This window comes from Gossypium raimondii, chromosome 8, assembly GCF_025698545.1.
Source record: "Gossypium raimondii isolate GPD5lz chromosome 8, ASM2569854v1, whole genome shotgun sequence".
Taxonomy (NCBI): Eukaryota; Viridiplantae; Streptophyta; class Magnoliopsida; order Malvales; family Malvaceae; genus Gossypium; species Gossypium raimondii.
The window spans coordinates 2,558,805-2,585,601 of record NC_068572.1 but is presented as its reverse complement, the minus strand read 5'-3'; the positions used below and the strand labels follow the sequence as shown (position 1 = coordinate 2,585,601).

At 32.1% G+C, this 26,797-nt stretch overlaps 4 protein-coding genes across 5 annotated transcripts; 3 read left to right on the top strand and 1 right to left on the bottom strand.

The window, feature by feature from the left end:
• Positions 1–1,783: 1,783 nt before the first annotated feature.
• Positions 1,784–6,517, top strand: LOC105790234 (aspartic proteinase A1). 2 transcript variants are annotated; one of them, XM_012617723.2, is made up of 14 exons: positions 1,784–1,950; positions 2,817–3,204; positions 3,298–3,358; positions 3,686–3,780; positions 3,892–4,004; positions 4,142–4,310; positions 4,399–4,438; positions 4,581–4,645; positions 4,933–5,046; positions 5,176–5,240; positions 5,400–5,556; positions 5,648–5,767; positions 6,012–6,100; positions 6,202–6,517. In XM_012617723.2, exons 2-14 carry the CDS (start codon positions 2,833–2,835, stop codon positions 6,284–6,286), a joined length of 1,545 nt encoding a protein of 514 aa, XP_012473177.1. In that variant the 5' UTR covers positions 1,784–1,950; positions 2,817–2,832; the 3' UTR covers positions 6,287–6,517. The 2 variants fall into 2 exon arrangements, with proteins under 2 accessions (XP_012473177.1, XP_012473179.1); XM_012617725.2 differs by lacking the exon at positions 1,784–1,950 and adding an exon at positions 1,969–2,063.
• A 2,114-nt stretch (positions 6,518–8,631) lies between these two features.
• On the bottom strand, positions 8,632–13,895 carry LOC105790235 (dihydrolipoyllysine-residue succinyltransferase component of 2-oxoglutarate dehydrogenase complex 2, mitochondrial). Its single transcript, XM_012617726.2, has 15 exons — positions 13,803–13,895; positions 13,538–13,607; positions 13,380–13,445; positions 12,682–12,745; positions 12,563–12,590; positions 12,162–12,232; positions 11,522–11,596; positions 11,360–11,415; positions 11,238–11,282; positions 10,841–11,116; positions 10,645–10,739; positions 10,313–10,403; positions 10,094–10,204; positions 9,348–9,542; positions 8,632–9,185 (listed from the first exon to the last, which is right to left on the bottom strand). Exons 2-15 carry the CDS (start codon positions 13,586–13,588, stop codon positions 8,994–8,996), a joined length of 1,416 nt encoding a protein of 471 aa, XP_012473180.1. The 5' UTR covers positions 13,589–13,607; positions 13,803–13,895; the 3' UTR covers positions 8,632–8,993.
• Positions 13,896–16,227: 2,332 nt separating this feature from the next.
• LOC105790233 (NADPH--cytochrome P450 reductase 2) lies at positions 16,228–21,591 on the top strand. The gene is made up of 17 exons (XM_012617722.2): positions 16,228–16,783; positions 16,883–16,942; positions 17,044–17,120; positions 17,253–17,310; positions 17,453–17,573; positions 18,135–18,204; positions 18,290–18,484; positions 18,581–18,673; positions 18,832–19,057; positions 19,151–19,234; positions 19,317–19,468; positions 19,768–19,864; positions 20,097–20,246; positions 20,325–20,402; positions 20,516–20,638; positions 20,740–20,853; positions 21,132–21,591. Exons 1-17 carry the CDS (start codon positions 16,427–16,429, stop codon positions 21,210–21,212), a joined length of 2,136 nt encoding a protein of 711 aa, XP_012473176.1. The 5' UTR covers positions 16,228–16,426; the 3' UTR covers positions 21,213–21,591.
• A 1,800-nt stretch (positions 21,592–23,391) lies between these two features.
• Positions 23,392–24,426, top strand: LOC105790232 (hypothetical protein). Its single transcript, XM_012617720.2, has one exon. It carries the CDS (start codon positions 23,564–23,566, stop codon positions 24,284–24,286), a length of 723 nt encoding a protein of 240 aa, XP_012473174.1. The 5' UTR covers positions 23,392–23,563; the 3' UTR covers positions 24,287–24,426.
• Positions 24,427–26,797: the final 2,371 nt, after the last annotated feature.

The following is a 26,797-nucleotide window of genomic DNA, read 5'->3' as shown; positions in this document are numbered from 1 at the left end:
GATTAAATCATTGAAATTTGCATGACCCTGCTATCATCAAATCAGCCTGATGATGAACAACAGTCAAATAAGAAACAATTGCCAAAAGCCTTGGGAGACCCATCGCATCAGTGATGCATAAAATGGCAAGTCTCAGATGACCTATCTTCTTCCTCATCATATTGGATTAATCACCATCACTATGATCTATCATAATAAAATTCTTTGAGAATGATTCCTAATAAATTTAGCGACACCTTTAGATTGACAAACCTCATATATATATATATATGTCAAAACTTGACTAGAAATTAAAAATTGCTTTCAAAGAAAACAAAGTGAGTAAAACAAAAATCTCGATAAATATAGACAAAATAATACCTTAAAACTACAAACAAAACTATAATAATGTGAACTGAAATTAAAAATAAAATAAAAGCCAAAAAAAAAAAACGTTGAAGAAGTCGTGATCAATAAATACCACCATTGACAAAGCAAAGTTTTAGTTTGAAAAATTGAGCGATTTGTGTTTTAAGTTGGATAGCTTTTGAATCAAGAATGAAAACTTTAGAAAGATATTTATTCAAATATTTTACTTTTTTCATAAAAAATTAAATTAAAAAAATTAAAAGTGGTTTATTTTCAACTATCACATTCACTTTTCAACTAACATTCATTTCTTATGTTTTTTTTAAATATTTAATGACAAATTTGGCCACTAACGTTTACATATTTTGTCAAATTGACCTTAATTATATTTTTGAGCCTTTTTTGGCTATCAACATTTGTTTTTTTCAAACTGTTTTTTTAATAAATTTGTTGAAAGTACCGTTAAAAATATTAACGTGGATGATGTGAAATGTTTTAATGAGATGTAATTTATTACTTAAGTAACCCAATAAGATAATTACATATGAAAAGTAATAAAATAAATAAATCATACATGAAATTTTAAAAATAACTCTTAAATTAAAAATAAATATAATTATCTAAAAAGGTTTTAAAATTAAGAGTTAAATTTTAACTTCATGAATTATTTACTTTATTATTTCCACATGTAATTATTTTATTGAGTTATTTAAGTAATAAATTACGTCTCATTAAAAATATTCCACGTATGAAATTTCAAATCATCCCGTTAACTTTTTAACTGTACTTCTATCAAATCTATTAGAAAATGCAATTTGCAAAAAGAACAAAGGTTGATGGCAAAAAAGATTAAAATATAATTAAAGCCATTTTGACAAAATATGTAAATATTAGTGGCCAAATTTGTCATTAAGCCTTTTAAAAAAACTACCTATTTATCCTAAAAATCACCAACTATTTAAAAAATTAAAATATAAAATTTTCAATTAAACAAATATATTTATCTATGACAGCTCATACAAATTTTTTTAACAATCTCATTATATTTGCTCTTTTTATCATAATATCTAAAATTAGACATAATTTCTCCCAACTCATAAATAGGATAATAATACATTTGAACGCACTCGAATTCATATTTTCTACATTGATAACAATGTCTATATCAATTGAGTTAAGACTCAACCGGCATATATTTTTCATATTTCGATCTATTTTTTATGGGTTTACCGTATAACAAAAATGATCCCATTTAGTATGCAAGGGCCCATATGTACAATCCAGTCATTATGGTTCTATCAAATCGCTCCCTCACCCAAAATCGTCATACACTCAGCCGTACTCAATCACGCTCTCCATTTCTTACACAACAAGGAAAAAAAACAAAATAAATGAACCGCTATAATGAATAGCCTGTAATCACTCTCCACGTGTACGGTCATGATTCTCCAAGAAATCCACCAATTAAACTCTCTCTTACTTGAGAAAAGAAGAAAAATCGGGAAACAAAAGGAGTGGATAGTTGAGAGACACACCTCAAAAAGGATCTAGAAAAGAGAATATCTCCTTTTATTTTCATTTCGCAAATTCATCATCGAAATTGTAAGTAGCTCTCGTTTATTATATCGAAATTATTCATGTAATTCATCTTTACTTTTTATTTTTGGTTCTAATCTTCTTTACTCTATCTCCTTTGGATTACTCTTTTTCCTTCTGTGAGTTTTCTCTTCTTTTTCTTTAGTTATTTTTTGAATTTTTTGTTTTGATTAATGAATAGTTGCGATATTTGGAGTATGTGATGATATAAACTGATATTTCATGGAAAAAAAAATTTAAATTAAAAGATTTACTGTTTGGCTTTGATTATTTTTGGTTTTGACTTTTGAGTTGACCGTGTAACTATCGAAGTTCAAGTTATCTGTTTAAGTTTGTAGTTATCTTTTTGTTGTGTTTTCCGTTTATGTGATGAGATACTGTGAAATTTTTAGTGTTTGGAACCTGAGAGAAGTGGAAGAGTAACTAATTGACATTTAAGTGAAATCTCTTTTGACTTCACTGTTCAATTGAATTAAGTTGATGATTTTGTTTTGAAGTTCTAAGAAGATAAGATTCTGTTTCTGCTTTTTTCTCCGGTAGTCTAACATGAACTTGCGGGATACTGACTTTCACTTAATTGAAGTGTAGAGCAACTATATTTAAGATTTCTCTTAGCTTTAATCAAATTAATTTGACCTTAATAAACTTGACATGGCAACGTATTTGACTATATGTTTTAGGCATAGGTGAAATAGAGACGGTTTTGATCCCTGTGTAAGCAAAAAGTGGCTTGTGTGCTAGTTTTCATGTGAAAGTACTGTTTCCAGTTGTACTGTTTCTAGTTGTGCGTTTGTATCATATTTTTGAAGCTTCCGTTTGGAGTTCTTATCATATCTGACTGCAATCTTTGTTTTGTTGGCTTTCAATTGCAGACTTGTAGTTATCAGAATGGGGACAATAGGCAAAACTACTACGGCCACTCTTTTTCTTTGTCTTCTTCTGTTTCCTATTGTCTTTTCCACGCCTAATGACAGATTGGTTAGAATTGGACTCAAAAAGAGAAAGATTGACCGAAACAATCGGATGGCTGCACACCTTGAATCCAAGGAGGAAAAGGCATCTGAAGCTTTTCTTAGAAAGTATCGTCTTCATGGGAACTTGGGGGAATCAGAGGACATTGATATTGTGGCACTAAAGAACTACATGGATGCTCAGTACTTTGGTGAGATTGGTATTGGCACTCCTACACAGAACTTCACTGTGATATTTGACACCGGGAGTTCTAATTTGTGGGTTCCTTCATCTAAATGTTATTTCTCGGTGAGTTTTATTCCTTAAATTGACATTGAAGTGCTCAAGAATTGGACACTTGATTTGGAATATTTCTTACATGTTGTTGTTGTATGGGTGCAGATAGCATGCTATTTCCATCCAAAATATAAATCAAGCCATTCACGTACCTACAAGGCTAATGGTTTGTTTCTGCATCCATTCAAGCTTTCCTGAAATCCACTTATAAACTGGTTATTTTCTTTTGATCTATCTAGAAATGCTAATTAGAACAGATGTGGTAGTTGAATTTGGTGTTATTTACTCTTTTTACTTTTATAATATTTTGTTTTCTTTCTGTTTTTTAGATGAATAAAAAGTCTCGTGTGTTGGTTATTACTTATTCATAATTAATTCTGTGTGCTTTTGATCGTGGAAGGATGACAAGAAGGATATTACACTTGTTTATTGCAGTCAAAGTGAGGATAATGAAGTTGATGCCTATGTACTTTCTTTTGTTGAGTACTTGCAGGTAAACCAGCGGATATCCAATATGGCACTGGAGCTATTTCTGGATTCTTTAGTGAGGACCATGTAACAGTTGGTGATCTTGTAGTTAAACATCAGGTATGTTTGGTAAATTATTTGTTATTATATGTTTACGCTGTATTTCAGTGGTACTCTATTGTTGATGGTCCAGGTTTCTAAAAAGTAAATTTTTCATCTTTATCTGTTTAGGAATTTATTGAGGCAACAAAGGAGTCCAGCTTAACATTTTTGATTGCCAAGTTTGATGGTATACTTGGACTTGGATTTAAAGAGATTTCAGTTGGAAATGCTGTGCCTGTATGGTATGCGATGGTACCTTTTAGTTTTTATGTGCTTTTATGCATTGTTGGTCTCATATTTTGACAGAAGATGTTTATTGTGTAAGAATTAATGACGCAACTGCCATTGCATGGAATATTAATTTTGTTAAGTGCTACAGGTACAACATGGTCAATCAAGGTCTTGTTAATGAACCAGTTTTTTCATTTTGGCTTAATCGCAATCCTGAGGATGATGTTGGCGGAGAAGTGGTTTTTGGTGGGATGGATCCAAAACATTACAAGGGGGAACACACTTATGTTCCTGTAACACAGAAAGGATACTGGCAGGTTAGGATTCTAAACTTCCCTTGTTTTCATATAATATTTGATGTCAAGTATTCATTTCAGTAATGCTACTGTTTTTTCGAGTTTGCAGTTCGATATGGGTGATGTTCTGATTGGTGACCAAACAACTGGTGAGACTGTCCTCAAAATTATCTTACGAAGAAGTTTGCATACCTTTTTTATGATATTATGCCTGACAGGATAAAGCTGATAAGGGACTGGCAAATATTTTAGTCTTATACTGATTTCCTTACTTTCTTTGACATGTTTCAGGACTTTGTGCCAGTGGCTGCAGTGCTATTGTTGATTCCGGAACTTCCTTGTTGACTGGACCTACGGTTTGTATCCCGATATGTGTATATTACATGTGCATACATGCTTGTGTAGCTGCACTTGTGTAGCAAGGTGGTTGTATCCATGTTTTGTCTTTTCTATGATAATCGTGGAAAAATTGGATTTATCATTTATCCACGACAGTTTTTCTTCTTTAACTAACACTTCTAAGCTTGTAGCTGCACCCATTTCCTTCAAACAATTCTCTGGATGTACTATAAACCTGGTGCATGCATTGGCTATTTAGTCAGATCTTTCAATGGTGATATTGTTTCTTATACTATGTTTTCAGGCTATTATTGCTCAAGTCAATCATGCTATTGGTGCAACAGGGGTTGTAAGTCAAGAATGCAAGACTGTAGTTTCAGAATACGGAGAAACAATAATTGACTTGCTATTATCGAAGGTATATGTTCCATTTAAACATGTGATTGTTGTGTTGCAGCTGCATGGTATCGGGATATTGTCAGAATAAGATTCTGGTAGTTTATTGGTCGGCTGCCTAATTATAGTATTTATTTTTCTGCATTGACAGGACCAACCACTGAAAGTTTGCTCACAAATAGGTTTGTGTTCATTTGATGGAACTCGAGATGTAAGGTTGGCCACATATCTTTCTGTTTCCTTTTCTCTCTGTTTCATGCCTTGAGTGAAATCGTCAACATAGCTCGAATCAGCTAGCTTAGAAATATTAGTACACGTCTTTTCAAAAACATGTTCTGTTACTTCATTAATTTATGTAAATTTTATCGTTTTCAGTATGGGAATCGAAAGTGTTGTGAATGAGAATGCTGGAAAAGCCTCTGGTAATGTCCATGATGCAATGTGTTCTGTTTGTGAGATGGCAGTCATATGGGTGCAAAGCCAACTTAAACAGAACCAGACTCAGGAGCGTATACTTGATTACGTCAATGAGGTGAATGAACATACCCCCCTTCAACCATTTTGTAAATTCCGGCAAGTTTAACAAAAAGGTGCTTACCTTTTGCCAAAATTGATAATTGCAGCTCTGTGACCGGTTGCCTAGTCCAATGGGAGAATCAGTTGTTGATTGTAACAGCCTATCTTCTATGCCTAGTGTCGCCTTTACAATCGGTGGAAAGATACTTGAGCTTACCCCTGAGCAGGTATGATGTATTATGCCAGCCTTTTCCTTCGATGTAATTCATGATCATAATGTTCGTCGTCATATCAGCTTAGCTCCAGTAATGATACCACCGTGCGTATCAATAATTACTTGATTATCGGTTTGGATAGGACTTATGAATTATAAACCAATCGATTTGGCTGCAATATCATGTTAGTGTTCACCGATTCTGTTCCTGACCTCCTTTTGCCTTTTTTTTTTTTTTTTTGATGACCGGAAATCAGTACATTCTAAAAGTTGGTGACGGAGAGCTAGCTCAATGCATTAGCGGATTCGGTGCTCTTGATGTACCACCGCCTCGCGGACCACTCTGGTATTCTTTATATACTTCACCACTCTGATATTAGATTTTTATTCTAGGCTGGCAAAGAATATCCGAAATCATACTAATATTTCCATTCGGTCGATATACAGGATCTTGGGCGACGTGTTTATGGGTAAGTTCCATACGGTTTTCGACTATGGAAACATGCAAATTGGATTTGCAGAGGCTGCATAAAGTAATCACTATTCAACATTTAAACCCCTTTGGTATGTATAATATGCAGTGCTAAGTATTACTCTTATAAAAATAAGAGAGTGGGATTTAGTATCTAATGATAATTTGCATGTAAATATAATGTTGGGTGTGGTAGGAGCTTTTATTGGGAAAGAATTTTACTTGCTATATACTTATAATTAATGATGCAACTTAATTTTAGCTTTTATGAGAGCTAAGGTTACATATTTTATAATCTACCATATTGTTTGAAAGGTACGTTGCTCCTCGATAAATTCAGCGGAGAAGAAGGGTAGAAATTAAATTATAATTTTTACGATAGTAGAAATGTAATTTTATTATTTTAATAGTATATATCTTTATAATTTTAAAGAATTAAATTAAATTTTTATCACTTTTGGGAGACTAAAGTGTAATTTTACTTTTATTAATTTAGAATTTTAAAAATTTAAAGGTCTAAATGGAAATTTTCTATTGAGGGGTCGGTACCTATCAGGTCTCTAGTTATATCAATCTTATATATTATTGACGCTTAAATGTTTTCTGAATATAGATTTAAAATTTGAAATTTATTTATTATATAAATAATAATTTAATATCTATATTATAGATAAATTAGTTGAGATTTAAGATATATTAAAATAAAAAAGAAAAATGTATTTTAAGAATTTTAAAATTATTATTAAATAGATGTTTAATAAATTTATAGATTTAAATATATATTATGAATAGTATATTTTAAATAGTTTAATTTTAAGTAATAAGTTTTAAATGCTGCCAAAGGATTTGTGTTGAATTTTGAAATGGGGATTTCTTTGATACTATAGTAGATTTGAGTCTAAATTTGATTCATGAATGTATGGTTTTATGGAGGAGAGCAAAATTGATTCAAATAAAATTGAACATATTCTTTTTATTTAATTTTTGTTTTAATTTTACAAAAATATTATTTTAGCTTTTTTTACATTTAAATTTATTATTTGTTAAATCACATTAAAATGAATAGAAAATTTAATGTTTGTTAGTTTTGTTGATGCGACATGTATGTCAACACATTAATAATTAATTGATTTTTAAAATATAAAATTTTAAAAATTACTAAAAATATAAGAATTATTAAAAATATAAAATATTTATTAAATTTAAAAAATTTAAATACTTGTTCACATGGTATTTTAAGTGCATGTTATATTATCAAAGTTAATAAATATTTTAAAAATAATTTGATAAACAACGTAAAATTAAAAATTAAAAGAAACGAAAAATTAAAATAATTTTTTAATTAAAAAAATAAATCATTACGTTTTTTTTTTAATCTTAGAATTTGACATATTTTCAGGACGTTAGTGCATGTGACACCTAAAATTGTGATGGACAAATCCCATCGCGAATACGATGGAATCGACCGAATACTTGTTTTTTCCTTTGCTCACTTGCAAAATTAGATTGACGTTTACTCGAAACTTGGGTACCTCTCCATTTTGGGATTTAGATATTGTCTTGATTGATGGTCCCATATGAGCGCAACCAATCAGATGATCTTGTCCTGTTAGGCTTCAAGATGCTGGAAAATCTACAATGCCTGACCACATACGATTTTGGAGGAAAGCAGATAAAAGGATTCATAGAATTTTATGGCCTGGCGTTTAGTAATTTAAGTTGCGTTTAGTATTGTTTTTAAGAAATATTTTGAGATAAAAATTATTTTTGAAAAAATAGTGGTCTAAACAAACTGCTTTTTAAGAGAAAAATATTTTCTGAAGTTAAAATTAGCTCAAAAGTATTTTTAAAAAGCTGAAAATTTTAGCTTCTCTAAAAATATTTTTTCTCAAAAGTATTTTTAAGAAGTATTCCTAAACTAAGCCTTAGCTGCAAGTTGTTTGTTAAAAAATAAAATCACAAAATTTCCATTCCAACTCTTCAATTTTTTTCGTCACTTAATTATGAAAAATTATAAATTGGCCATTCAACTATCAGTAAATTTTTTTTCTGATCACTCAACTATAAAAAATTATAAAATTATCATTCAACTATTCAATTTTGTTTTTTCTTGTTACTTCATTTTTACTTTAGCCATCTAAGGATCAAAAGACAAAATTAAATAATTAGATAATCATTTTGTAATTTAAGAAAAATTTCATGGTTGGGTACTATTAATGTAATTTACTCAAATTGTAATAAATGTTATAATAAATCATGTAATTGAATAATATTTTATGTAATTGTACAACTACAGAACATTACAAAATTGTAATAATTTGTATAATTAAAGTTGACTGAAAACTTAATTTTAGAAAGCTCGCCAACTTCTCATACGTATAAACTAAATAACACTAATCCAATAATAATTTCAAACTGTCCATGTCTGATTTTTTTTTTTCACATTTAAAAGTGTCACAAATGTTTGATTTATGGGTAATACATTAAGCTAGCAGTGGTACTATGCCCACCCTTTCTATACCGGAACTTCAAACAACTTAGTGCAAAATAGAAAGAACACCATAGTTGCCACATCAGCAAACTCGAGAACAGTTCAACGATGGCCAGCCGCGATTTTGGAACTCGTTTACGGGTGAATCAACAAATGAAACCCTGCAAAACTTCAGGCATTTATTCGTGTTCATTTAGATAGGAGATATACATCCAATGCTAAGTGTGCCGGAAAAAAAAGCATGAAAATTATCACGGCAGTTGCTATTTAGGCCTTTTAGACATCGAGTAGCAGCCTCCGAGGGTCTTCGACAACATCCTTGATACGTCGTAAAAAGAAGACTGCTTCTCTTCCATCAATCAGCCTATGGTCATAAGTGAGTGCAATGTACATCATTGGTCTCGGCAATACATTACCTCCAACAACCATTGGTCGGGACACGATTGAGTGCATGCCCAAGATCGCCGACTGCAGAAAAAGAACAGTTTAGTCCACAAGCAAAAATTGAAAACGAGAAACTTGAAAGTGACCAAACACCTCCACCAATACGGATTAAGTCACATGTATTGAACCCTCATACATCTACAAGTATGTCTACGTTCATACAGTTTATAGTTTGCAACCACGAACCTGAGGAGGGTTGATGATGGGGGTACTCAAAAGACTGCCATAGACACCACCATTGGATATCGTAAATGAGCCTCCAGCCATTTCATCAATTGAAATGGTCCCATCATTTGCTTTCTTAGCAAGGTTGTTGATTGTTTTCTCTATCTCAGCAAAATTCATCTTGTCAGCATCACGGACTACCGGAACGACAAGCCCCTAGAAGGAAAGATAAAAGGACCAAAAAGCTTAACATCAACAAAAAGCGAAACAAAATGAGAAAAGACACGTCTAATCTTCGAGAAATCACATTTTCTTACTTGGCATGGAATAGATAAAGCATCTTAATTAATAACAAAAACAAGTAAAAAATAACAGCGTTACTTGGAGGGTCCTAGGTGGTTCATATTTCTATTCTTATGTCGTGATATAGATTTGACACAAGTGACGTGAATACTTCAAGAAAAATGAAAAATCTGAGCAATCTAAAATATCCCTTGAACAAATCTATAGTGCTCTTTAATTGTCAAAGGTCACTTTTGAACCTATTGATTACTCTTTCCAACTTTCATAAATGCTTTCACTTTTTAATTTCTATAATTTTTACACGCATAAAACCCAGAGCTTTATAAATTTCTTCGAAATTAGCCAAGATAAAATGTTGAGAGACAGACTGACAATCCCAGGTTCAGCAAGTTATTTGAATGGCTAAACTGCAATTTGGAAAATAAAAAGAATGTTAAAGCAAGACAATCAAGAAGAAAGATAACCTTTGGAGTACCAACAGCAATGCTGATATCTACATAATCTCTATAAATAATATCATCCCCATCGATTACAGCATTTACAATAGGCTGATGTTGAAGTGCACTAACAGCAGCCTGAAACAAAAAACAGGTAACGGTTATGAAAAAACGAGAGACCAAGGCTATGGTAAAGGCAGGCCAGCAATGCCTATGTGAGCCTTTCAAGAACAAATCATTGTATACTTTAACAAATCCCGACATAAATCCCAACTTGACACCATGTTTCTCAACAAAAGCATCCTTGTAATCAGATCGGAGCTTCATCAAGTTAGTCCTGCAACACGAAGCAAACCAATAAGAAAAGTAAACAAATTCATGGAGTCAGATTTATCATGAACACACCATAGCCTTTATAAAGTGCTCTCAACAAATTCACAGAAATTAGTTTTGAAAAAGGGAAGCAAAATGTTAAGTACGGACAAATAGAAATGGTTCAGAAAGTCGGGTAGCACAGGCAGGCAGGGTGATTAACACCTGATACAAAGAACTAATGTATGTGGCAAAAAAGAACTCACATGTCAACTTCATTGAACGTTGTTAACATTGCAAAAGTATTCTGGGAATCTTTCAATCGTGTAGCAACCCGTTTCCTAAGCCTTGTCATTGGAACCTGTAATCATGAAGCAATACATTCAGGATTCTTTTCTATGATGCTAACATAATTTTTCACCAAAGTTATAATTTGGATATAAACAGAATGAAAAGACTTACTCTTCTTTCCCTTTCCTTCGGTGGAAGTACAGGTTCAGTAGCAGTTTGCTTGGGAGGTGGAGAAGAACGGGGTTTAGGCTTCTCAGCAGCAGGAGAAGCTTCAACTTTAGCTTTTGGCTTATCTTCCTTCACAGATTCAGCTGGAGGAGATGGCTTGGAAGCAGCTTTTTCTGATTTCTTTTCAGCAGGAGCAGCAGGTGCTACTCCTTCGCCAGACTTAGAAATGACAGCAATCTTGGCACCTGCTTCCACAGTATCTCCTTCCTTTGCTACATACTGGAAAAACATTACAAGTCACGACACGGAATGGAAAGAATCTAGGAATGACCAACAAGCTAGATACATGCATGCATGCATGCAAGTGTGATCCATAGATCCAAAATTGTTGAAAAATTACCTCTTGTATCACACCAGCTTGGGGACTGACAACATCAATTGTTACCTGATGAAAATAAACACTGCAGTATTAGTGGAATAAACACATATCTCTCTGATACAAGAAAAGGTGAAGAATAGTACCTTATCTGTTTCTATTTGAGCAATTGGTTCATCAGCTGCTACTGAATCACCAGGTTCTGCTCTCGAAAATTCAATTCACATATACCCAAAATCAAGCACTTACAACAATGAAAAAAAGTGTGCCAGAGTGATGGATGGAAATCAAATTAGTAGAAAACATACTTTTCAAGAATGTTGCTAAAGTGCCATCACTAATTGATTCTCCCATAAAAGGGACAACAACATCGACCAGATCCCCTGCACAAGTTGATTCGGGAAGCCAAAATATTTTTATTTTTAAGATAATAAAGAACTAAAAGGAATGCACAGTCATTTTCAAGCAGACACCCACTCCTCAACAATATGTACTTTTGCAAGTGAAAAATGAATAAAAATGCCAAAAAAGGCAGAGGTGCAAATCTTGTACCATAGAATTTCTACTCCAAATCATTATACAACTAAATTACAGCCAAAATTTTCATGCTATGCCCTCACATTTTTCCAAAGAGAAATTTTATAAGAATTTCTGAACTAAAACTATTTTCTTATTTTCATATATTGCCTCTGATCTAGTAACTCTTGACCAGACACCTTGGGCTGCCCAACTGCAAACCAAAAAACAGGTTTGATAATATTTAGATGTTAAAGGTATATTCCAGGTTATGTGGTGATCAAATTAACACTTCTAAGGCATGGGAAACAAATTCTTAACCAAAAGAACACACCCATGTATTAATAATGGTTTAAAATAAAACAATAACAGAAAAATGATAAAAAGCCTCAGCAAAATAAATATCATTAAGTAAATTAATCAATATCATACCCCCTCCAGAAGAGAAAGCCCTGCATGACTTTTGCATGATAGTCTCTGACTGAATGCTAGAAAAGACATCCCTGCACATAAGAAAAGCTGTCAGGGGAAAGAAGTGCTGAGAAGCAGCAAATTGATTGAAAGAACTTTAAAGTATATGTATGTATATGAGCATAAAATTTCCTTTTCTAATTGCCCTAATTAACCTAGTTTCGTGATAAACAACAATGAGATGGACTATTTTGCATCGAAATGGTCCTTCTATTAATATATATACATACGGTAATTGGACATACAAACATCCTGAGATTAATACAGCAGTCAACACATACCCTCACAGTCTGAACTAATGATAAATGAGTGATAGTGGAATTCCTACCACAAGTGCATTAGAAAGTTCAGAACAAACTAACCTTGTCTTTGCTAAACCAACAGAACAACCTGTAATAATCATGAAATAGTTTTCATTCAATAACAGAGGCAACTAACAAAATTTTGCCAACATCAGAACAAAACCACCCAGAAGATTTACCTGGGAGAATGAGATGAGAAAAGTTACGGACATGGGCAATTCCTCTAGGCTGAAGTAATAGAATCTGTTCAAACACATGAAATTCAAATCTTCCGAGAATATTTACTACTGGATGAATGATGAATAAAAATCCAAAATGATTAAAAAAACACAAAAGCTTCTATTTGATTATTGCTTGTACTCTGAATTATTCGAAACGGGATGAGTGTCTGATTGGGACATGTGTTTGATACAAGTATGCTCGAGTTTTTAAGAGTGGTTTCATATATTTGAAGGACCATATAATATACGTCGAGCATAGGTGTCCAACACATACTTTCGAGAAAATGAAAAATCCGGGTAACATGGCTTTAACTACTTAATTTTTAACTCTTTGCTTCCAAAAGTGAAAATAGCAAGCGTAAAGCAACTAATAAATTAATGAAAAAATGCAAGGTTTTTACCTTCAAAATGACAGGACTAAGTTTGAATTGCAATTACAATTTCACTAATTATTCTTTATATATTAAAAGAAAAGGAAACAAAAAAAAATGTTAATCTTGCATTCTTTACTATCTTCTTAGTTTATATCAGCATTTACTGAGACAAAGCCTAAACAAATCAAGCATGTTCGACATCAATTACAAATAAAAGAAAAATAAGATCGATCAAAATTCAAATAAAAATGAACTATAAGCATGAATTACTCGAATATTTACCTCTTCTCCAACATTGACAGAAACTCTAGATGCTGAAATACCTGGCCGAATCGCTTTCCCTAATACCTGAAAAAAATTGAAAAAATAAATTAAAAAAATCCAAGGGCTTTACTTAAACGAAGTACTATTCAAAAAAACTTAGATTTAGAAGTTCTAACCGAGGCTGACGAGCCTCCAATCGCAACTTTTCTCCTTAAAGCGCCCAACATCACCGATATTCAATCCCTTCTATTTTCAAAATAAAAAATACAAACCAATACTTTAAATTCAAAATCAAATACCTTAATTTTTTTTCAAAAATCAAAACATTTACCAGATTTCTGCTTATAATCGATATTTAAATCAATAATTAAAATAATAATAATAATAATAATAATAATAACGAGACGTGGATTAAAAAAAAAGAATAGAGAGATGTAAGACCTGATATTTTAAGCTTAATAGACAAATTTTTGAATCGTCGAATACAGTATAATAAGAATAATAATAATAAGTAGGGTTTTGACTTTTAATGTTGAGAGAAACCGCGAAGATGCGCGTTAACGTGGCCAGCTTAATTGAGTTTGTTTACGTGGAATTATCTTATTGGTTGATGCATGAAAAAGCGAGGATTCTTTTTCTTCCCTCTTGACCGAAAGCGGGAAGGAAAAGTCTAACGGCGGCGTTTTGAAATAGCTTTACACTTTGGGCTTGTTTTGGGTAAGAAATATGAAGTTTGGGCTTCTGTCACCCACAAATCTTTGGTTAAGAAAGAACAGCCCAGAGTTAATAAGCCCATATAAATTATAACATTTTAAAATCTCTTCAAAATTTTAAAATTTTAAATAAAAATAAATTTATTTGTCTCAAAATAAAGAAAATCGAGAATTTTAAAATTTACAAAGAAATTAAAAATATATTTTTCCAATTTCATTTAATTTATATGTCTTCACTATAAAATAAAAATTTAAACAGTAAAATATCATTTTATTTAAATTTAATATATTTTATATTTTATATTTTATACCATTAATGATAAGCTGAGTATTTAATATATTAGCAGTTTATCAAATGATTTCCTTAATAATATTTAGATATTTTACAAATATAATGATACTCATGTTAAATATTTTTCTATAAATGTATTTTTCTTTTTACATTTTTTGTAATTATTTTCAATTTTATTAATTTCTAATAACTTAAAATTACTTTTAAAAACCATAATTTCAAATTTCTTCAATAAATTTAAAATTTTCTATCCAAATGCAACATTAAGATTTTTCATCAATTTATAAATAGAATATAAAAATATTTGGTATATTTATTTGTGGACTGTCTAGACTCCATATGCAATATTAGAGAATTGACACGTAATCGTGGTGAATCTTAATGGTGCGATAGTTGTGGCTAATTGAAATTTTCAAAATTTTAAAGGATTTAATGAGAATGATTAAATTTTCTGATAATTTTAATTAAAACATTTAAAAGTTTTAAAGACTTAAATGAAAATGGACAAAATTTTGGAAGACCCTAACTACAATTTTTAAAAAATTTAAAAAGACTCAAAGAGAAATTTAGAAATTGGAGAGCTCTAACTAAAACTTTCAATTTCTTTTTCGGGAAAGAAAGAGGCTAAACCCCGTAATTCCTTAAATAGTATAAAAATGAAAGTTAGCACATCTTTAGCTTTACTCTTTGAAATTTAAAAATTAATATCCAAACCCATAAAATATATTTATATCAATATATTTAATGAGCGGTTGAGAGTTAGACTTTTATTTTGAGTATGGAGCAGTTTTAAGATTCGTGGCTAACATCTACATCTTAATGGACCTATAAAATACAAAAAATTAATTACTGAGCTCACTCTAATAAATATCTTGAAAAATTAAAATATATGTATATCTAATAAAATGTGATAATATACTATATGCTAAATGCATTTTCTTGTCGATCCAAGAATTAATGCATATTATTTATGTTTTAAAACTTCGTTTAATTAGAAATATAGCTCTTGATCTCCTAAAATAAATAAAACTTTTAACTATATTAAAAATAATAAAATAATCAATGATAAAATTATATTTTTAACGTATTTAATTCCTTCAAACTAATAAAATTATAATTTAAAATATATTAAAATTATCTTTCAAAAATTTTATAATTCTAACTCCGATAAATATTTTTTCACCGCGATGCTTGATTGCTTGCTTATCGTAAGCTTTTACATAACTTAATCTGTCACGTGTGTCACAAAGTCACAATTACATACGTATCAATATTTCCGTATACAAATTTGAATTTATTCAAGCGAAACGGCGCCGCTTCAATCATTAAATCTAACCGTGGTTATCTGGCAAAAGAAGTATCTAACCAGAGTTAACTTTGGTGTTAGGTGGGTGACTAGTATAGGTTGGTAGGCGTTGGCTTCCTTCATTTATAAATTCGATAATTTTTATGGTAAAAACAATTAATATATATAATATAATAAAAAGTTAAACTTTTATGATCAAAAACAATTAATATATATAAAATATAATAAAAAATTAAATTCTGCTATTAAGTTGTAGATTTAGTCTTATATTTTTAAAATTTTTTACTTTTTAAATTTATTAATTTAAATAAGTTTGAAATTTCATAATTCAAATAAAACAAAAATTAATATTGATTAAATTAAAATATAAAAATTAAATTCACAAATTATATAAAATACGGAGTAATATGCAGAATTTTATCTATAAAAAAACGGATCAAAGAAAATCTAACAAAATACATAATGAAGCATATTAAAAATTTATAATAATTAAAATATAGACAAGTACTTAATATTTTAAACCAAAAAGAAATTCCTCCATTTGTCACCTGGGTCTGCCGCTTTGCTTTGCCTCCCTTTTTAACCCACCTTCTCTATTAGTCTCACAACTCTCAACTACCACCAAACTCTCAACGACGCCAAATTTTATTTATTTATTTATTTATTTCATTAAAGCCGATCAGAGATCTCCTCCGCCCCTAATTTCTCCTCCATTTGTCTTTTGCATTAACGGTTCTTTAATTTTCTGTAACAAATGGAACCTTCGTCTTCATCTTCTGGTTCAATGAAAGTTTCGCCGCTCGATCTGATGTCGGCGATAATCAAGGCGAAAATGGACCCTTCTAACGCCTCCGCCGACTCGGCTGCCGAGATGGCCACCATGCTTCTAGAGAACAAGGAGTTCGTTATGATTTTAACTACCTCCATCGCGGTGCTCGTTGGCTGCGTCGTCGTTTTGGTATGGCGTAGATCCGGTTCTCAGAAACCTAAGCAAATCACTCCTCCTAAGCCTCTGATTGTTAAAGATCGTGAAAATGAAGTTGACGATGGAAAGAAAAAAGTCACTATCTTCTTCGGTACTCAAACCGGCACCGCCGAAGGCTTCGCCAAGGTTCCGTTACATTTATTTATAAGTGTTTCCTTGATTTGCTTTTTCTTTATGTTTTTCTTATTAGTTTTATCTGTTCATTTCTTTTTTATTTTTCCTTAGGCTCTAGTTGAGGAGGCAAAAGCACGCTATGATAAGGCGACGTTTAAAGTTGTAGATTTGGTCAGTTTAATGTTGAGCTCCTTTTTCTTTTGTTGTTTGAATTTTTGAACTCGAATTGGTGATTTTGACTTTTGACTTTTTTTTTTGGGCACTCTAAATAGGATGATTATGCGGCCGATGATGATGAATACGAGGAGAAGATGAAGAAAGAAAGTTTGGCCTTTTTCTTCTTGGCCACGTGAGTTGTTTTGAATCGTTTTCTTTCTGATGATTATATGTTTATCTTTTGTATTCGTGTGTTTTGTGTGTAACTGTGTTATATATTGTTCGTATATGTTTTGCTGATTTGCTTAATTTGGTAAACTTGTAGATATGGAGATGGTGAGCCGACTGATAATGCAGCTAGGTTCTATAAATGGTTCACTGAGGTAAATATTAATTGTAGTTAGTCAGGGACAATAACGAGTTAGATTTTTTTTTTCAGCAAAGTTATGATATTGCAGTTGTATCTAGAGTGATTTTGTTTAATTAGCTGTTATTGTATTATTTAATGTGTGGTTGGATATTTAGGGAAAAGAGCGGGGAGAATGGCTTCAAAACATGAAATATGGAGTTTTTGGCCTTGGTAACAGACAGTATGAACATTTTAACAAGGTTGCGAAGGTTGTTGATGAAATCCTTACTGAGCAGGGTATGCTATTAATTTTTCTTTTATCTCCCCCTCGCTTATAAACTGACACTTAGATTCATGGAATTTTAATTTTTGTAATGGCTACTTGGATGCTAAAAATGCTGTTAATCTTGGCTAGCTAATTTTCGGTTTTATGAATTATGATGATGCATCTTAATATCCACATCATTCCAGTATAAAAGCTATATTATCACTCACCTCTAGTCACTTGACTGTTTCACGAGGAAAAGTTCTATTGAAAGGTGAATGCAGAAGTTTTTGGCAATACTATTACTTAAATCACTAAATATACATTGCAATCCAGAACTATAATGTTCATCTTTTAACTTGATAATTCTGAATAGATGTGCATTCTAATTTCAGTGAGATGAAGTGAATCTTGACATGTATCCAAATGTTTCTATTTATGTATTCAAATGTTCAAACAGAAATATACACAGATGGATAAAATGCTTGGGCCATGTAGTAGAAGATTCTTTTAGAGTTGGTTCATACATAATGTCGTCAAATTTTCACTACATGGGAACCTATGTGCTAAAATTGGCCTTACTATAATTGCAGGAGCAAAACGCCTAGTTCCTGTGGGTCTTGGAGATGATGATCAATGCATTGAAGATGACTTTACTGCATGGTAAAAAGAACATCACCTCTGTTCGAATAAAAAGCTTTTTCATTCTTTTACATTTACCCTTTATTGAACCATGTTGCTCTTCTAGGCGTGAATCAGTGTGGCCCGAGTTAGATCAGCTTCTGCGTGATGACGATGATGCAACAACTGTTTCTACCCCATACACTGCTGCTGTTTTGGAATACCGTGTTGTATTTTATGATCCTGCAAATGCACCTGTCAAGGATAAGAACTGGAACAATGCAAATGGCCACACTGTTTATGATGCTCAACATCCATGCAGGTATACTGGAATAGTTTTTTCAGATATCCCGGTGGCCATTTTTTTAGTATTCTTCTTTGATGAAATCTAACTTGGTTTTTTGTTTCTAACTTGAAGGTCTAATGTGGCTGTGAGGAAGGAGCTTCATACTCCTGCATCTGATCGTTCTTGCATCCATCTTGAATTTGATATTACTGGCACTGGACTAACGTAAGTTACTACTTTCCTAAATATTTTGTTCTGTATTGCTAAGTTTTTTTTTCTCTTTTTCCAATTATGATGACCTCCTCTCATCTCTTATCCTCATCTTAAGACTAGATGCTACATAATAGAGAACTTCACCAGCTCATACTTGTCTTCCTTTTCAGATATGAAACAGGTGATCATGTTGGTGTTTTCTGCGAGAATCTAGACGAAGTTGTAGAGGAAGCATTGAGATTGTTGGGGCTATCCCCAGACACCTATTTCTCTGTTCATTCCGATAAAGAGGATGGCACTTCGCTTGGTGGAAGTTCTTTGCCTCCTCCTTTCCCACCTTGCACTCTAAGGACAGCACTGGCACGATATGCTGATCTTTTGAGCTCACCAAAAAAGGTTAAATTATTTTGTTGTTCTCAAGATATCATGGACTCTTCTGTCTTTTTTCTTTGAATAAAGAAGCTAATTCTTAATGCATGCATCTTCCAGTCTGCTTTACTTGCTCTGGCTGCTCATGCCTCTGATCCCACTGAAGCTGATCGACTAAGACACCTTGCATCGCCAGCTGGAAAGGTTCTAAGAGTGAACTTATATTATAGTTTGGTTTCCCCATTTGTGGCTTATTTGTAAACTAATGCTCCTGGTATTTATCCAGGATGAATATGCACAATGGATGGTTGCAAGTCAGAGAAGCCTCCTTGAGGTCATGGCTGAATTTCCTTCTGCCAAGCCTCCACTTGGCGTCTTTTTTGCAGCCATTGCCCCACGGTTGCAGCCCAGATACTATTCTATCTCATCCTCACCAAGGTAATCCTCTTTTCTTATCTTCTCTCTCTTTGGCAAGTAGTTTTGCAAGAGGAAAAACACCATTTTCGAGTCCTGATTCCTCTTGTAGAAATGACTCCACAGCCATCTATTTCAGCATTTTTTTTAGCAACAAGAAACCTTCCAAAAGGTTGAAAAATATGTAGTAGGCAATTATGTCAGTGGCATGTAATTCTCTCTTTTAGGAGACTTCTATCATCTTTAATTACATATTTTTGTTCTAGCTCTAATATTTTCAACTGTACATGGACATATTTACCATCTACAATGGTGTTTTACAGGATGGCACCATCTAGGATTCATGTAACTTGTGCATTGGTTTATGAGAAAACACCAACAGGTCGTATTCACAAAGGAGTTTGTTCAACTTGGATGAAGGTATTAAGTTCATGTTTCCTTTTTCTCTTTTACATGGTTAGAGAAGCCAGCCTTTGCAGTTGACTTAAATGGCATTTTTGAGGAGATACATGATTCCTGGTTGCAATGTGCTAACTCATTAGCATCCATTTTCTCCTTTCTTCTTATTACACCTCCCTGTTGTATTTTACATATCTTTTCATTGAATAATAGTGTTTATATAATCTTTATCCCCCATTTGCCCCCTTTTCAGAATTCCACACCATTGGACAATAGCCATGACTGCAGCTGGGCACCTATTTTTGTCAGGCAATCAAACTTTAAACTTCCTTCAAACACTAAAGTGCCAATTATTATGATTGGCCCTGGTACTGGATTGGCTCCTTTCAGGGGATTCCTTCAGGTAAGTTCTATTACCTTCTCAAAGTTCATGATGGTGAGTGAATATTATAAAACTAATTATTTATATTTTCCCTTTCAGGAAAGACTTGCCCTTAAAGAAGCTGGAGCTGATCTGGGTCCATCTGTATTGTTCTTTGGCTGCAGGAACCGGAAAATGGTAAGTCATGCACTTTCAAGTCCTACAATAGGTTTTATCTCCAGTGCTGGTGGGTTTAGGGATACATTTGTAATTAAACACAAGTTTTAAATTGGTACACATTTTTTGTCCAGGATTACATTTATGAAGATGAGCTCAACAACTTTGTCAACAGTGGTGCACTTTCTGAGCTTGTGGTTGCTTTTTCACGCGAGGGACCTACCAAGGAATATGTGCAACATAAAATGATGGAGAAGGTGTATATTTTGCCTACCTTTGTTTTTGATAATTTGTGCATTTCAGTTCTCTGTAGTACCCTTAATTTCAAGTTCTAAGCACATTTCTGCCTTCTTTCCAGGCCTCGGACATCTGGAACATGATTTCTGAAGGAGGTTACCTATATGTGTGTGGTGATGCCAAGGGCATGGCTAGAGACGTGCATCGAACCCTACTCACTATTTTGCACGAGCAGGTATGTTCCTTTCACATGTATTCTAGACTATATAATTGCTGATATCAATAATTACCAGCCGCCAGTTTAGAAGGCAATTTGACCAAAAATGGCCACTGCAACTTTTGGAATTTTATATTCCAATGCTAGAAAGTTTTTCCTTTACGTTGAGATTTGATTATCATTTGATGGCGCTCCCAAAAGTCTCATTAATATGGGGCCCGAGTGTCCCCTCGATCTTTTCTTCTATTCACTACTATTCCATTTCTGTTTCATATCTGTTGTTTCGTTGATTTCAGGGATGTCTAGACAGCTCAAAGGCTGAGAGCATGGTGAAAAATCTGCATACGACTGGCAGGTATCTGCGTGATGTATGGTAACTTACTACACCATGAAAATGCAGAAAGAAAAGAAATGGCTTCATATATATTATATATAATACACAAGCGGACGCCATATTGTTTGGGCCAAATAAGCTTGAATAGAAAACATCACCTTTTAAAAAGGGGGTGGAAATTAATGATTCTTTTGCATTGCAATATGAAGGATTTTTTAATTCTTGATTCATGTAATTTATGTATGACAATATAATTAAGAGTATTAGGGGGTATATTTCATTGGTTTAGTTTTTTTAGTTTTTACATTGTATGAACCGGCCAAGGAAGGTTCAAAATTACAACCAAATGTTGCCGTTATTCTTACGTTGTAACTTTCTTTATTCTTCTGAATGGATAGTTTCAAGTTTGGAATCTTTTTTAAGAGATTGCTTTCATTGGTGCGGAGAATTGGTATTTTGACATTTCACATATTGCATTTATTGCTGCTTCTGAAAATTGACTTCGACCAACTTGAATTTTGATGTTAAGGGGACCTAAATCAACCCTGTGAAATTTCTCCATTTTTTTTAAAAAAAAAAGGGAGACTGCAATGTATAGTGTAGTTTTTCCTTTAGCGTAAATGTAAATCGTATGAACAACAATGAGAGTATTTCTCTAGAGAAAGTTTAGTACTTAGTCCAATTTTGTCATTAGTCTAACACTTTTTAATGGTATTCGTTAAATAATTGTTTTTTCAAAATCTTATCTGATAAATTTATGATTTTGTTCATTTAAGGTAAGGCTTAAATTTTAAAATTTAAAAGAGTTTATAGACCGGAAATTGATATATTAAATTTATTCTTTAAATCAAATTGATATTTTAAAATTTGAGGGATACAAAATCTAGAATTATTAGATTAAAGTACGTAAACTAATTCCTCAACGCATGATACAAAGTACAATTCCACAAGCCAAATCCATTTGAGGGAGAGAAGTTTAGCAAACGTGCTAAAATATCAACCATTCATGCAAGCCTACTCTTAAAAGCCAAGCAACGGTTATACGTCATGTCAACTTTCTTGATGACGAAGGTGAAAGCTCGAGAATCAATCCCCCCCACTCCACAAACACAAAGGTCGTACCATCCACGGCTTATTGCCCATGGGGCATAACAACAGACGTTGCTAGCAAACTACCCTCAAATGCAATTATTCGAAATCTTCATTTTAAGTTAGTGCATGGTTAAAATTTTTGTGTTCTTTATTTATACAGTTTGTGTTAAATCAAAGTTTTCTTTTTAATTTTTTAGGGTAAACTATAAAAGTAGTTATTTATGTTTATCTTAGATTATATTTTAATTATTTATGTTTAAAATGTTACGTTTTAGTCATTTACGTTATCGTTTTATTACGAAGTGGTCACTCTATCGTTAAACTCTATTACCTCCCTAATGATAGTCCTATATGACAGTCTAAATGGGTTTTAAATGACAACTTGGATGTCCTCTGTGGCAGTCCAAATTAAATTTATTTAATCAAAAACTTATTTTCATCTCAGTAGTTGGACATCCAAGTTAGCATTTAAAACTCATTTAGACGGTCATGTAGGACTACCTTAGGGAGGTAACAGAGTTTAACGGTAAAATGACCACTTCGTAACAAAACAGTAATGTAAGTGACTAAAACGTAATATTTTAAACATAAGTAACTAAAATGTAACATGAGGCAAACAAAAATAACTATTTTTGTAGTTTACTTTTTTATTATTATATAATTTAGTGTTTCCTTTTAATGTCATGAATCTAAGAATCAAAATCTAAACAACTCTGTTCTTTCAATCTCTGGTATTGACCATCAGATTGCCTTGGACTTAAGGTATATTATTCTACTTGCCGATGTGTTATGATCGTCAAATTGCTGCGTGAAGATCGTTAGTTAAACTTATTTAAAAAAAAATAAAACTTAACAACTCAATGATAAGTAAATTAATAAAAACTTTCAAATAATTTAATAATAATTTAATAATTTTTTAAAATTAAATAACCAAAACAAACAACATGAAGTTCTCCGATTACTAGGCTTCCTATTATCCTTTTATATGTTTTTTAATCAGTTTCTAGATGTTTATCCTTGTTTTCCTCATCATTTGTTTTGTCATACTCTTACATTATCGTCTAGAAGCTATATACGAACAATAACCCCTTACATTTCAACTTCAATAAAAGCCATCTAAAAATAAACAACTTTTCCCCATCTCTCTTTACTTTTCCTTCTCTTCCAACTTACGCGAATCAATTAAACTAAAAACAAAATTCATAAATTTTTTTCATATATATAATACTCTCCTTAGCCGACCAATTCATTCTCTCCCGAGCTTTTCCCTCTTTTTTTTTTTCTCTTAAGCAATCAAAAACAATGGGAGAAGAAGACATTACTACTAGTATCCAAGTTCTTCATGAAGAAGATGAAGAAGCACTTTCTCTTTGTGATCTTCCTTTAGAATATTTAGATACCAAAAACAGTCCTACAAATGATCATTTGCCTAATTTAAAGCATACCCGAACCCAGAAATCATCATCCGAGTACGACCCAGAATTTTTCGAGTTCTTCAGCGACAAAAACGGTTCCCATATGTGCCCGGCCGACGACTTAATCTTTGGTGGCAAGCTCGTTCCTTTGAAACAACAACAACAACAATACTTTCCGAGTCAAACTCAAAGCCATGTACTTTTTCGCAAACGATCCGAGTCACTTTCCGAGTTACGTACCCAAAACAGAGCTGTTCTTCTTAGGAATAGTCGTTCTTTGGATTACCAAAAGCCGAAGCTTCATCGGTCTGATATGGCGGAGAGGAACTCTAAACCCGAGGTTTCTTCGCCTAAAAAGGTGGTTAAGCCAAGGTGGTACGTTTTCATGTTTGGGAGTGTTAAGTTTCCGCCGGAAATGGAGCTTAAAGATATAAAAAGTCGGCAATTCCGTCGGAATCCGGCAGTTATGTTTCCCGATGACGGCAAAAAGATGGGTGATAACCGGAGCTCCGACAAGGGTTCTTCTTCTTGGTGTTTGTTAAAAGCGTTGAGTTGCAGGGATTATACTAGCGTTGCCGTAACGTCGTCGTTTCACTTGTCCCATGCCTGATAATACTGAGATTAGGAGATTAATTATGGTTCATGCAATTTCTTATGTACATTTTTACCCTGCTAATTTTTATGAATGGTAGGGCATTTTGGTAATTCCATATCAAAATACTAATAATAATTATCATGATCATTACAATTTCTTAAGTCTACGGTGGGCATCTTTAAAGAATAAATATGTATTTATGTATATGAAATTTTAAAAAATATAAATGCTTTATTTTTTATAAATAAATATCTTTATTTTATTATTGTCATTATAGTATATTATATTTATTTTTATAAAGTTTTATTAATATAAATACAAATTCAACTACAAATACATGTCCGATCAATTTCAAGATAGAATTTAATCAATACAACACATAGCGTAGGGACGAAGTCATAAAATCTTTTAGGAGGCGAAACTAAATTGTATTTTTTACAATAGTAAAATATAATTTCATCATTAGTTTATATCTTTATAAATTTTAAAGAATTAAATCAAATGTTTACGATTTTTAGGCAGGCAAAACATAAATTTACCTTTATTAACTTAAAAACTTTAAAATATCTAAATAAAAAAATTTTCATTTTAAAGAGGTCGAGACTCTTACCAGCCTCACTAGCTATGCCTTTGATACAACATACACACTAAAAAACCCAGACATCGCAATTTTAAATAATAAAACACAAAACCGATCCAAGACCTCAACCTTCATTTACTTTTATTTTACTAATTTTGTGTACTGAATAATAGTGATAATGCCTTTCTTACTTTCTATTATTAGGAGAAAGAATGCTATGAAAAGATTAATTTAATATTTTTAAACATTATGTATCGTAATTAATATTTAACAAATAATTATTTATTACAAAAATAGTTGCTGGAGTATATTTATATTTAATTTATATGTATTGTGTAATAAATAAATAATTCTTTTCTTTTAAAAATTTAAAAATTATCACTATCATTTAAATTAAAAGATATAATCAATATATATATATATATATATTTGAATAGTCTCATAGTAGGTTTTGATTATATTTGTTCCTTTTTACATAATACCTGGAACTATTAATGCGCTTCAGCGCACTAAGTTCACATTCTACTATATTGGCAACAATGCTCGTACCAATCGAACTAAGACTCAATCGATAATATATAATTTATTTTTAAATATTGATCTTTTTATTTTAATTTTTTATTACTTTAATTAAATTATTCTTTTTTAATTTTTACTTCAATGAAATACTGGAGTATGTCACGAGACTCCCGGCCCTAACATTAATATATAGTGCCATAGCTCATCAAAGAATATTGATTTTGTAATATTTAAAGAGAAATAATATCGTCACTTTTGTATTTTTGCTTTTATATTTATTTGGAATTCGGTGGTTAATAATTTATTATTTTCTCATAAAAGAACAATTATCATTACTTTGCATTCTCAACCAAAAGGTGACATTTACGTATTACAGCATGATTTAGTTTTTTATTGAAGGAAAAAAAATATTCCAATTAATTTGATATACATAAAAGTACATCAAGTATAGATATTATAAGATATGGTTGATACAGGAAACCAACAATGAAGAAATAGGGAGATGACAGTGAAGACTGCGAGACTAATTCACATATGATAAGCAGAGAGTCAGAATAGAAGGTTAGGGGAAAAAGGGAGTAGGAGGAGGAAGGTCCAAGGACAGGAGAAGGTTGGTAGATGCTTAGCTAACATGTAGAATGCCCGAAGAAGAAAATCCTTGGTATTTCTCTTGTTTGGTCACCAACAATACGTATGGTAAGTTGCTCATGTGGCCGACTAGATGGCAGGCCTATTACATGTTAGTTGTTGTCAAGTGTAGTAGTGTGTGGTCTTGCTCTAATATTTTCTTTATTAAAGTAGTATGAGGTTGTTATGTCTTGGCTGTCTTTCAGTGGTCTCCCCTAGGAGGATAAAAGCGGTTGACATGAAGTACACAGATGGCCACCATTGAGGGTACAAGGCAGAGGACCATCCGCGAGTACTCACCGAGCCATTCCTCGTGCTACCATGTGTTCAAGTTTAAGTAGGGGAACAACAAATATGAATTTTCATTTTAATTTAATATGTAGTGTAATTTGTGTATTTTAATTATGTGTAATAATACACAAAATTTTTATTTAAATTTAGTTCTTCTGGATAATTATTCCCTACATCGCATGTGGAGTTTTTAAGACTTCACAAATAGGTTTAGCGTGTGACAAACATCTTATAGGGCATAGCAAAAAATATTAAATGTATAAATAAATCTAACACTTGTTACATTCTCAACTCACTTGTAAAATCTAAAAAACCCCAAATCCCGGAACATTGTTGCAAGAAATGGATTGAAATACCTTTTAGACACTGAAAGTAAAGAAAGTTGAAGCTTCAAAGTAAAGGAAAAAATGCACCAACCCAATAGACATTAAAAATTTTCAAACAAGAAAAGGTGAATGAATTGATAGCACATAACATGACAACAAATTGCACTAAATTTGAAGCAACAA